This window comes from Podarcis erhardii (genome assembly GCF_964252035.2).
Source record: "Podarcis erhardii genome assembly, chromosome: 9".
Taxonomy (NCBI): domain Eukaryota; kingdom Metazoa; phylum Chordata; class Lepidosauria; order Squamata; family Lacertidae; genus Podarcis; species Podarcis erhardii.
The window spans coordinates 5,375,052-5,388,061 of record NC_138512.1 but is presented as its reverse complement, the minus strand read 5'-3'; the positions used below and the strand labels follow the sequence as shown (position 1 = coordinate 5,388,061).

Genomic DNA, 13,010 nt, shown 5'->3' with positions numbered 1-13,010 from the left:
CCTCTAGGAGGCTTCGGTTTGACTGCTCCCGGCGTTAGGGCTCTGGCTGCTGACTGAGCCTTGGCACCACCTAACTCCATCGGCTCCTCTCCCCCTCCCAGTGGGGGCGTGGATTGAGCGTGCGCTGTTTCCCTGGGAAAGAAAGGCGGTGCTCTTGCCCAACGTCCCCAACGCCCTTCGTCTTTGCCCCAGGAACGTTCTTCCAGCCTCACCCCAATCGTCAGCGCTCTCTGGATCACGTCTTTAGTGGTCTGGGGCCTCTTCCCCCCTCGCAATTTCGTCTTTCACAGCTCCGTTCAGCCCCTCCCAGAACAGGTCTCTGACGGCAGCTGAATCTTTTTCCCATCCCAGCGCGTTGACCAGTGCAAAGAAACAGGAGTGATATTGTCTTACAGTGGCTCTCCCCTGTTTCAACCCATGTATCTCTTTTCTGGCGATATCTACATCAATCTCTGATAAAAAGCACGCATCCATCGCCTTAATGAAGGCTTTCGCATCTCTGAGGGCTGGGTCTTTGTCTCGGTACAGATTCCGCAGCCACGCTTTAGCGTCTCCGTGGAGATGCGTTAATATGAAGCCTACTTTCTCCTGCTCATCCCTAAAGTCCTTCTCCAGCAATTCTAGGGCGAAAACCACGTCTGCTCTGAAGTTAGGGTACTGCTGCAGATTCCCATCGAAATGCGACACAAGGCTGCCTCCTCTCTTTCCCAGCCCAATCCCCTCTGGTCTGGTTCCCGGCGCCCCCTGTTTAGTCAACATTTCCAACCTGATTTGCAGATCCTTGCAGACAGCAGCGGCTTGGTCTTCCCTCTTCCTGGATGCCAGTATTTCCGAGTTAAGTTGTGCCACTGCGTTTTGCAGGGCTGTTATGTGTTCTTCGGTAGTCATCTTGTCTTGCTTTCGTGAGCTCGCGAAGCACCAATCTTCGCCCCTCGCTGCGTCCACTCACGTTGCGAGGTTTTATTTTGTGAGATGGAGCTTACTGTCAGAGCTGCCTCTAGGTCCCAGCTCACAGAGGACCAACGCTAGCCAGTAATAACGTATAAAAGTCTTTATTGAAGGTTAGTTTCCATTTCCAAACCGCAGCGTGCAACTCTACGTCTTAGAAGCTAGACCGGCGAAGCTCCATCTGAGTCTCCGCCTCCTAGACACCAGTTTAAGACTCTAGCTTTACTCCACCTCTTCCGTTGTTCTTTCCTCCTCTGGGTCCTTCTGCCCCCTGGGGTTTCCTCTTTTCTGGACTCTTCTGACGCTGACCCCCCTGAGTCTTGCCCCTCCTTCCGGCGGGCTTTAGGACCTGGCTCCCTATCCGGGCTGCCTGCTGTGCCGCTCGCCTGTACATTTGAACTTGGCGCGCGCGCCCAGCCAGTAACTTTCCTCTTGACCGTTTCCCCGCTCTCCGATGGAGGCGTGGTCAATCCTGACTCATCTCCTCTCGCTGGTGGTGAGAACACTGGTCCCGATGCCTGGGACTCCTCCCCCCCACTGCGCTCTGGTGGGGAAGCTGGTCCTGATTTCCAACTGCTGCTCTGGGAGTCCCCGCTGGCCCCTTCCTTCTGGGGTTTCCCCCTTGGCACCCCCCTTGCCCTGGCCATCGGCGCTCCCTTCTGTGAATCTTCCGATTCGCTGGAGAGGCTCATGGAATCCCTCGGACCACTTTCATCTCCTGTGCTTCCCTCGGATTCCTCCCCCTCGCTCTCCATTTCCTCCCTCTCCTGTGCCTCTGCTCCTGAGCCCCTGACAGCAGCATATAAATTTATTTAATAATGATGATGACAATAAAAGTGTTGTGAGGTCTGCTGTGAGAATATTTGTTTAACCGTGTGGGTGGGCATTTTTTTTATTTTAAAAAAATGTTTTTGAGATACAAGTTTTGTGATATAGCACACTTACACAAAACAGTGGGTTGTTGTTTTTTTACATAAAATATGTGTTGCTCTCAACCCACCAGCAGCCCACTGAAGAATGTCGTGATATCCAACAAAACATCAGCACATAGGTTAAACCCCCTCCCTCACACACAATACTATTCAATATGTCCACAGTTGGGTAAAATGAAATTATATGTTGATTCCCCCCCCCCCCGCCGCCAACAAACCACATTATCTGTGGATCAGGGAAATCCAAATTAAATGGAGGGGAGTGTGAAAAAGATGCCACACACTGAATCCATTTTAAACTGCTTTGTGTATGCAGCCTAAGATAATGGCTTTTTTTCTCCCTTTGCCAACCTCCAAATATTGTGTTAAGAGTCTCTGCATTACTAAGAGGCTTTAATTTACAGGGTAAAACAGTTCTTCTTCAAAAACAAAAAGATCACAGCCCATTGTACACATGTTTTCATGACTCAGCCACAGAACTATGAAATGCTGTTTTTAAAATTTTCAAATGGTATGACTTGCACACACAGAAAACCAAAGTAAACATTTTGAAACTGTCTGAAACTTGCAGGAAACAACCGGAAAAGAAAATAATGTTATTGTTTGAGCGTTTGTATTTCTAGCAGATTATGTGGGTTTTCTGGGAAAAACTGAATGGAAAGTTTCCCCCCAAAAAACTTCCCACTGTCCTAAAACCAAGGAGAACTGATTTAGCATGTTTGACATAAGTTGCTAAACAAAAACTTTAAAAAGTGTGTCATGTAAATTTTACATACTATCTGAAAATGTTACCCAATTGCCCAAAATAGTTCAACTGAGGTTTCTGATTCCAGGAAAAAAACCCATCAGTTCCACTTACAGAGCAATCCTATACCCTAGTTACACCAGGATGCAGGATATGGGGGAAGGTAAGCGACTATTATGTCAAAAAAACAGCTCCTGCCAAATCCTACTAAAATAGCATTTTAGAAGAGAAGTCATTGATTATTTAATTTCTATCCTGCTTAATATGTTTAAAACATCTCTAAGCAGTGTACTAAAAGCTTAAAAAGCAACAGACAATTTAAATATTACAAAATTACACCGTTATGTATTAAAATGTTCCATTAATGCAAAGTGACTAATATATATGAATCAGTATCAATTCATTTTCCTTCTGACACACATGCTCCCTCCAAGTTCTCACCCAGGATCCAAACAAACTCTCTGGTCACCCACAAAAGTCTCATAACAAGAAGAGTTATGGAAACAACGGACATCAACCTAGTCTCTAGGCTTGCTTCCCTAGTGCCCACTGCCTGTGCCCACCAACTGGAATAGCCTTTCTCAACCATGGGGCCCCAGATGTTGTTGGACTACAACTCCCATAATTCCTAGCCAGCATGGCTGGTGGTCAGGGATGATGGGAGTTGTAGTTGAAGTTCAAGAACATTTGGGGACCCAAGGTTGAGAAAGGCAGATCTGGAGAGTGTGCTGGTGAAATCACCCACATGCATGGTGAGAGGTTGATGAAGGACACATCACAGCACCACCAAGCCATCAGCTCCAGTGACACAAGCACCGCCAACATAATACTAGAGGCATCTGTCCAGGGAGGAGTTGGGAGTCCCCGTACATTGGTCCATTTTGGAGCACAATACACAAAGGCAAGGGAGGAGAGATGCCAACACACAGCACCCAAAATATGTATTTAGAGACCCACTTCTTAATGTTTTATCCTATCTCAAAATGGTGATAGTGTTGCTTGTTTTAATGTGACCCACTTTAGATCACTGTGACCCACAGTGGGTCCCACAAGAACATGGAACCACAATTTGTGCCACTGCCAAGAGTTGTTCACAGCACGTCTTAGTTTGTTGTTGCAGCTTTGATTTGATGCTACTGCCAGAGCTGGCCCAAGGCATTTGAAGTGAACCACAAAGTGGGTTTGTCACCCTGCCAGGGAAGGAGTGAGCGATGATCTAGATCAGGAGCAAGTGGGGAATAAGGATCTGCATTAGGAACAAGAGTGGGGGGAGACCAGCAGCGCCTCCTATTTGCCAAAAGGTCACTGTAGAGGCAGCAGTGGGTGGGGGGCTGCCAAGGAGGTGCCAGATTCGGCCTCCGAGAAGTGTGCCATAACTGCCACTGGCATTCCTTGGAGGCCAGATCTGCTGCCCTTGTGGATCCTGCCACCCAAGCTGGTTGCCTCACTTTGCCTGGTGGGTGGGCCAGCCCTGAGTGCCCCAGTGTAACATGCGGTTTAACCCTAGCTAGATTGTTTTTCTTTTCTTGTTTTGGACGCAGAGCCACCTCCTCTCCCAGTCCCTTTTCCACTGCATGCAGGTCAATGTGGAAATATAATCCTCTAAATGTATAACTTTTTGAAGATCAGAGGCTTACTGTTAGGCTTCGTTCGGCATGATGCCCTATGAAGGGAACTGAAAAGGGTTCAGCTGATGGAAGGAACCATGTCAGAACAAAACATTCTTGAGATGCTGCCAGTAGTACATGCTCCCCCACCGGAGAGAGAAGTTAATGCAGCGCATTAAATCCTTCTCATTTCCCTACTGAGCTGTTATTACACGGAGAGGTTGCTCCCAAATTGGTTCTGTTGCCACGTTGGCACGTGGCACAAATCAGTACGTTTTTTGTCTTTTAATGGAATAAAGCATTGCCTTCACCAGAAGAATGCCCCGTCAGGAAGAGCGCACTGCCATAAAAAGCTCGCCTACGGTGCTTGGCTCAACAAGAAAGCTGTCAGCAACAAGACAGCTGAAGGCGAACGATGCAAGTTGTGCATCGCGCGCATATACGCTCACTCATCTTTTGCACTGCTATTCTCTCTGGTGGAACAGGTGTTGCAGGTTTCTGAAGCGCCACAGAAGCATACAAAACCTGTTCGGCAGGGCGGAGTGAGATCACAGCGACCACCACGCTGCAGAAGTGACAGCTGTCAGGACGCCTTCAAAGTCCTGCGTCTAAAGCTCCCATCCCGCTCCGTATTTCTCTCTCGCAGTAGCAAGCAGATCAGGAGCAGGACCCGGAGGTCTGTGGCTCTCTGGGGGCCAGGGGCGTAGCGTGGGGGGTGCGGCCGCACCGGGCGCAACATCTGGGGGTTAGGGTTAGGGGGCGCAAATCCACGGGTTAGGGGGTGCAAATCCACGGGTTAGGGGGTGCAAATCCACGGGTTAGGGGGCGCAAATCCACGGGTTAGGGGGCGCAAATCCACGGGTTAGGGGACGCAAATCCACGGGTTAGGGGACGCAAATCCACGGGTTAGGGGGCGCAAATCCACGGGTTAGGGGGCGCAAATCCACGGGTTAGGGGGCGCAAATCCACGGGTTAGGGGGCGCAAATCCACGGGTTAGGGGGCGCAAATCCACGGGTTAGGGGACGCAAATCCACGGGTTAGGGGGCGCAAATCCACGGGTTAGGGGGTGCAAATCCACGGGTTAGGGGGTGCAAATCCACGGGTTAGGGGACGCAAATCCACGGGTTAGGGGGCGCAAATCCACGGGTTAGGGGGCGCAAATCCACGGGTTAGGGGGCGCAAATCCACGGGTTAGGGGACGCAAATCCACGGGTTAGGGGGTGCAAATCCACGGGTTAGGGGGCGCAAATCCACGGGTTAGGGGGCGCAAATCCACGGGTTAGGGGGCGCAAATCCACGGGTTAGGGGGCGCAAATCCACGGGTTAGGGGCGCAAATCCACGGGTTAGGGGGTGCAAATCCACGGGTTAGGGGGTGCAAATCCACGGGTTAGGGGGCGCAAATCCACGGGTTAGGGGGCGCAAATCCACGGGTTAGGGGGTGCAAATCCACGGGTTGGGGGTGCAAATCCATGGGTTAGGGGGTGCAAATCCACGGGTTAGGGGGTCAAATCCACGGGTTAGGGGGCGCAAATCCACGGGTTAGGGGGTGCAAATCCACGGGTTAGGGGGTACAAATCCATGGGTTAGGGGGTGCAAATCCATGGGTTAGGGGGTGCAAATCCACGGGTTAGGGGGTGCAAATCCACGGGTTAGGGGGTGCAAATCCACGGGTTAGGGGGCGCAAATCCACGGGTTAGGGGGCGCAAATCCACGGGTTAGGGGGTGCAAATCCACGGGTTAGGGGGCGCAAATCCACGGGTTAGGGGGTGCAAATCCACGGGTTAGGGGGTGCAAATCCACGGGTTAGGGGGTGCAAATCCACGGGTTAGGGGGCGCAAATCCACGGGTTAGGGGGTGCAAATCCATGGGTTAGGGGGTGCAAATCCACGGGTTAGGGGGCGCAAATCCACGGGTTAGGGGGTGCAAATCCACGGGTTAGGGGGCGCAAATCCACGGGTTAGGGGGCGCAAATTACTTGCCTTGCCCCGGGTGCTGACAACCCACGCTACGCCACTGCTGGGGGCCGGAGGAGAAGGCGGCCCCTAAGCGGCTGCTCTCCCTTCGGGCCAGAGGGCGGCGGGCTCTCCGCTTGGCCCTCGCTTCTTAGGGGTCTGGCGGGGGTCGGCGCGGCTCTTACCGGCTGGGCAGGCGCCCTTCTGGACCTGCACGACGGGCGGCAGCCCCTGCTGCAGAGCCTGGCGCTCGGCGCTCTTGAGGCGGCACCCGTTGGCGTACGTCCTGCCGTCGCTGCCGCACACGGGCGCGCGGAGCTGGCACTGGCACACGCCGGGGCCCTGGCCCGCGGCGGCGGCCGGGAAGCGGCACTGGAGCTGGTCTCCGCACGGCGGGTCCTCGGCGCGGCCGCACGCCTCGCCCTCGCCCGCCGCGCACACCAAGCAGCAGTTGCAGCCGTCGGGCACGTAGCCGCTGGGGCAGCCGGGGCTCGGGCACCGAGACACGTCGCAGCGCGCCGGGCACCGCGCGCCCCAGCCGCGCCCCACCAGCGCCGCCGCCGCCGCCGCCACCAGCAGCAGCGCCCTCATGGCCGGCAGCCCCGCGCCAGCCTCGCTCGCCGCCCAAGGCGCCGTCCCGGCAGCGCGACGCCGAGGCCCGCCGCGCGCTCCGCCAGCCAGTCGGGCCGAGGGCGGCGCGCCAAGGGCGGGAAGGCGGTGCGCGCTGGCGCGGGGCTCTCGCCTCGGTGCTGGAGCCCCGGGAACCGCCGAGGCGAAGCACAAGCGAGCGAGCGAGCGAGGGGGCTTCGCCGGGCTGGCGGCTGCTGCTGCTGCTGTCGAAGGAGGCGCGGAGGAGGTGGTGGGAAGGACGCCCTCGAGGCTACGCGGGGACACTGACGCGGCTCTTCCCCGCTTGCCAAGGGGCGCCGCGCCAGCTGGAGGCTCGGGAAGGGTGGCCTGCTGGCGGGACGCGGACTCGCCCCTCCCCGCCCTCACAAGCCGGAGCGCCCTCGGCTCTTCTTAGAAAGCAGCCCCGGCGCCGCTGCCCGGGACAACCGGCGAAGAACGCGGCCTCCGCGCAGTTACAACTTGCAGCGCGTGGCGGGGTTTCCGTGCCGAGCAACTTTTTTTTTTTTAAATAAGATATTTATTAAGATTTTGCATAGTAAAACAAGTGTCGCCATCAAACAAAACAAAAGAGAAAGACAATCAACAGCACAATCCAACAAGCACAATAAAACACAATAAAAAACATAAGAGAAAAAGTAATAAGAAACAAAAAACAAAGAAAAAATAAAAATCTAGTTTTTTGCTTATTGTCTTTATAACCCTCTTTCCTGACTTCCTCACATCTCCCTTTTCTGTGTTCACCTTTACACAATCAAATTCAGCAGTTCCTTACCCTCTTTCAAATCTTATTCAATATTATACATTTCAACCTATTATGTCTTCGGTTTCCCTTTCCTTTTAAATCCATTTATCACATGTTCTTTATAACTTAATCCCTTATTTCATTTGTTTAGTTTCGACATAATTTTACTCTGGTCTTTTCACACTTTTTTCTTAAAACATTTTTGCATATTTCTTTTAACTATGTCGCTGATGCCATATTATCTTTACATCCAACATCATTTGTGCCGAGCAACTTTTCATCCAGATCCGTGCAAACGCGCTGCGAAGTAGGAGACGCCGTTCGAGACAAAATAGAAAAACGATGCAGAGAAAGAAAGGCACGGGGTGGAAGTGTACACCTTCCTTCAGAAGTACAAATTTGCAAAGGCCCGCATGTGATAAAGAATAAGGCATCGCCGTCGATGAGATCAATACAAGGTGGCTGGAAATGGCGACGGCGAGACAACAGCAAGTTCTGCGGCTGTATGCAAAAACATACGACGGTCGGGTGTCTGCCACCACAGTGTAAACAAGATCTTCAAATATGTTCCCAATGTCTCATTGCCCGTTGTGGCAGCTGCTGCCCTTGTTTCTGCTGTGCCTGAAGCACCAATGAACCTCCTCGAAATGATTCTTGCTATACTGCGCTGCCTTGCAGGAGACTGTTGCTTATTAGTTGCCCCCCAGCTCCTCTTGAGCAGGTGGTCTCCCCAAGGCAGAATAGAAGGCTACTTCTCTTAACCTTATTCCCTGCTGGTACAGTGGTACCTCAGGTTACATACACTTCAGGTTACAGACTCTGCTAACCCAGAAATATTACCTCGGGTTAAGTACTTTGCTTCAGGATGAGAACAGAAATCGTGCTCCGGTGGCGCCGCAGCAGCAGGAGGCCCCATTAGCTAAAGTGGTGCTTCAGGTTAAGAACAGTTTCAGGTTAAGTACGGACCTCTGGAACGAATTAAGTACTTAACCTGAGGTACCACTGTACTACAGTTACTCACTTCTGGGTTTTTTCTTCTCCACATTTTGGTGACAGAACAGTAGTGATTCTGTGTATCATGTGACTCACTAGCAATAAAGGATTATACTGGCCCTACTTAGAGTAGATCCATTGAAATTAATGGGCCTAAGTTATTCATGTCTATTCATTTCAATGGGTCTGTTTTGAGTAGGGCTAGTATTGGATCAGAGGGATGCGGGTGGCGCTGTGGGTTAAACCACAGAGCCTAGGACTTGCCGATCAGAAGGTCAGCGGTTTGAATCCCCGCGATGGGGTGAGCTCCTGCTGCTCAGTTCCTGCTCCTGCCAACCTAGCAGTTTGAAAGCACGTCAAAGTGCAAGTAGATAAATAGGTACCGCTCCGGTGGGAAGGTAAACGGCGTTTCCGTGCACTGCTCTGGTTCGCCAGAAGCGGCTTAGTCATGCTGGCCACCTGACCCGGAAGCTGTACGCCGGCTCCCTCGGCCAATAAAGCGAGACGAGCGCTGCAACCCCAGAGTCGGACATGACTGGACCTAATGGTCAGGGGTCCTCTTTACCTTTAGTATTGGATACAACTCAATGGAATTATATTTCAGACTGAAGTTGCTGTTAGGGAATCATCTTATTAAATGCAAACAGAGATTCCTCACTCTGTGCATGCTCAAGCCATTTACTTATGAGGCTCATAATTCTGAATCATGTCTTCGCCCTGCTCAACTTAAACTGAGGCTTAGGCTATGTCATGCTTTGATTGGGTTGATGGTGACTAGCACATTTTCCTGCTCAGGATGCCACTTGGCATATGCCTTGTCTTTACATCTTTTAGCAAAACAATTCTCCAGAAGATCTGGAGGACCATAAAAAGACAATCCATATTATTAATCAATTCATTCTTATGCATTTAGCCACATCATAGTTTCAAACATAGTCATGTTTATTTAGGTGGGCAAATGGGGTAACCCAAAAGTGCTGTGGACAGGTTCCCACAGACCCAAAAGCCACCAGTGCAAAAAATGAGTGATTTTGCAGCTTTCCGTTGTGTGGACCTGACTCTGCAGCTGATTTTGCAGCTTTCCGTCAAGTGGACCTGACATCCTCAGGGATCATAGCAATTTCCCTAATCTCTGTTGGCCAGATTGATGGTTCTGAGACTGACAGGATATCGATGCCAAGGCAAGCATTCGTGAGCTTAAACATGCCCTCGTTCTCTGCTGTTTCCCCACACTTCTGGTTCAGAGCTAGAGTGCGAAAGCAGGTTTGTGCTTTTGGTGGGGGAAGTACTGTCACCACAGACCTTTAGGAAATACTATAACTACAAATGCAAGGTAAAGGGACCCCTGACCATTAGGTCCAGTCATGGCCGACTCTGGGGTTGTGGCGCTCATCTCGCTTTATTGGCTGAGGGAGCCGGCGTGCAGCTCATGTGGCCAGCATGACTAAGCCGCTTCTGGTGAACCAGAGCAGTGCATGGAAACGCCATTTACCTTCCTTTTTTAGAAATAAATATTTTTATTAGATTTTCCATAAAAAAAACCATTTTTACAAAATTAATATCCATTTTTAACTTAAACCCTTTTTTCCAGAACTTCCCTCAGCTTGTCTGATCATTTTCCGTTTATTTTTTATCCTCGTCTCACATTTCCCAATATTATATTGCACTCAAATACTCTTAATCACATCATATTTTTTAAACAATATTTCTAACAGTAATTTCACAGAGCTTCTTGGAAGCCAACGAACGTTATTTGCTCATCACAGAAATTTTTGATATACTCTGTAAATTTCTTCTAGTCCTCGGAGAATCTCTGGTCACGTTGGTTCCTAATTCTCCCCGTCAATCTGTCCATTTCTGTGTATTCCATCAGTTTCATCCTCTATTCTTCTTTCGTGGGCATCTCTTCCTGTTTCCATTTCTGTGCCAGCAAAATTCTGGCTGCTGTTACTGCATACAAAACTAATTTCACATCTTTTTTACTAATTTCATTATCCAGTATTCCCAACAAGAGAGCTTCTGGTTTTTTTAACAAAAGTGTATTTCAACATTTTCTTTAACTCATTATAGATCATCTCCGAGAAGCTTTCTACCTTCTTACATTCCCACCACATATGGTAAAATGTTCCTTCTGTCTCCTTACACTTCCAACATTTATTACACAGTTTATACATTTTACCCAGTTTTACTGGTGTTATATACCATCTATATAACATCTTCATAACATTTTCCTTAATCGTTGTACAAGCTGTAAACTTTAACCCATCCTTCCATAATTTAGTCCATTTCTCAAATTCAATATTATATCCGAAATCTCTAGCCCAACTAATCATAACAGATTTAACCTCTTCGTCCACAGTATTCCATTCCAACAATACTTTACACATTTTAGATAAAATTTTCACTTCATTGTTTAAGATTTCTTGTTGAAATCTAGATTCTTTTTCAGAATATCCCCGCTCTAAAACCTCTTTTTTAAACATTTCATTTAACTGAAAATAATGCAGTCAATCCTTAACATATTCTTTTACTTCATATGGTTTCAATTTCCACTTATTTCCTTCCTTTTTTAATAGTTTCTCATATGTTATCCATCTCCCGCTCATATTTATCTTTTTAATACTCATAACCTCTAATGGTGATAACCAATGTGGAATCTTTGGTTCTAATATATTTTTATACCTATTCCAAACTCCAATCAAAGATCCTCTAAAGATGTGGTTCTCAAACCCTTTATGTATTCTTTTTTTATCATACCATAAATACACGTGCCAACCGAATCTATTATCATAACCTTCTAAATTCTAGCGCCATTTACCTTCCCGCTGGAGCGGTACCTATTTATCTACTTGCACTTTGAGGTGCTTTCGAACCGCTAGGTTGGCAGGAGCAGGGACTAAGCAACGGGAGCTCACCTCGTTGCAGGGATTTGAACTGCCAACCTTCTGATCGGCAAGCCCTAGGCTCTGTGATTTAACCCACAGTGCTACCCGCGTCCCACTTATACCTACCCCCAAAACCCAAACTATCCCTCCATGCCTCTCCCCAAACCTCCTGCCCGTCCCACCTCTCAGATTCCTGTCCCCCACATCCCAAACATATTTCTTCCCACCCAGCCAAAACTCATAATTCTGTCGGGAAATTCAAGCCCATATCAGGAGGAACTGGCAACAATCCTAGGCACCCGGCTTGATTCCCTGTTGACCTCCCTGGCTGCATTCCCCAGCAGGCGCAGGCAAGGTCTTGATCGGCGATTCTTCTCAAACGTGAGAAGAACACACACCCTCTTTCCTGCCCCCCCCCCGGGCATGGGAAAGAGATAGACAGAAACGTATTTACATGCCTTTATTTCTGTCTTTGCAGCATTACAAAAAACATGACTGCTCTCTTCGAGCTCCAGCAGTCTAGTGACAAACACTTCTTGGATAGGAATAAACGGAAGAGCTCATATTACACTCTGAGCTAATTTCGGTGCTTTGCACTGTGAAATGACTGTCCCTCTGATTCCCACGCACAGTCCCAACATGTTTACTTTTCAAGCTAGCAGTTTGCAGCTGCATTGCATCCATATCGTAACAAATTCATACCCCACAAGTTCAACCCTCCACACCTCTCAAAACCCCCCTGCCCCCCGACAATCACCCCTTATAATTAAGCCCTCTCTCCCACTTAAACCCAGCATTACCCTTCTGATCCCACTCCAAATCCTGCTTTCTTCCTCCTTGTCCCCCTCTCCTTCCCCTCTGAAACCCTCCCCACATCTGCCCCCCTCCTGAATATGCCCCCCTCCCCCTGAGACCCCCTCAGACCTTGTCCCACTCCTCTGCTCCCTCTCCCTTCAGCCCACCCCCGAATATGCCCCCCTGTCCCCTGAAACCCTCCCTAAATATGCCCCTTCCCCCCTGAAACTTTCCCAAAATATGCCCCCTTGCCCCTGTGATAGGAGTTTTATGGTCTTAGATATATGGTAATGTTCATAAGTGTACCAACCAAGCACATATATAGATCAGCACAGGAAGGCCAACCTGGAACCATTTTGATTCCCAAACTGACCAAATGTTTTCTCTGCAAGGTCAAAGTGGGAAACCTCCCCATTGTCTCTTTCCTCACAAATCCTCACACATTTAAGATATGAATAGGGTGTGAGCCTGAGACCTGGCCCAGGAACTAAGTATTTATCACTACAAAAGACTAGCCAGGCTACCCAGGAAATCCAATCAAGTAACCTGCCAGACAGGAGATAAACAACAACAGGAGAAAAACAATATTCAAATTTCTGTTTTAGACAGCCTTTTCTGTGACGTATATATGATGTTTCTGGGGGTGGTCTTGATCTAGAGGATGGGAATTTCAAAAGTCTTTATAAGGCCTTGCACAGCATTTTTCTGGGTCCTCCTCCTTTCCTGCATGTGAGGGGAGCACCCTGTTGCAACAGATCAATAAAGATCAACCCTACAGG

General features: G+C 49.4%; 1 protein-coding gene across 1 annotated transcript in view; it reads right to left on the bottom strand.

Annotated features, from left to right (window-relative positions):
* HTRA3 (HtrA serine peptidase 3) overlaps positions 1-6,777 on the bottom strand; it is a gene marked incomplete at its 5' end in the record, with an annotated part of 31,753 nt that extends 24,976 nt beyond the window's left edge. The window contains one exon of the mRNA XM_081877535.1: positions 6,372-6,777. Within this exon, the coding sequence (XP_081733661.1) occupies positions 6,372-6,777 (406 nt within the window). The remainder of the gene's footprint in view (positions 1-6,371) is intronic.
* Positions 6,778-13,010: the final 6,233 nt, after the last annotated feature.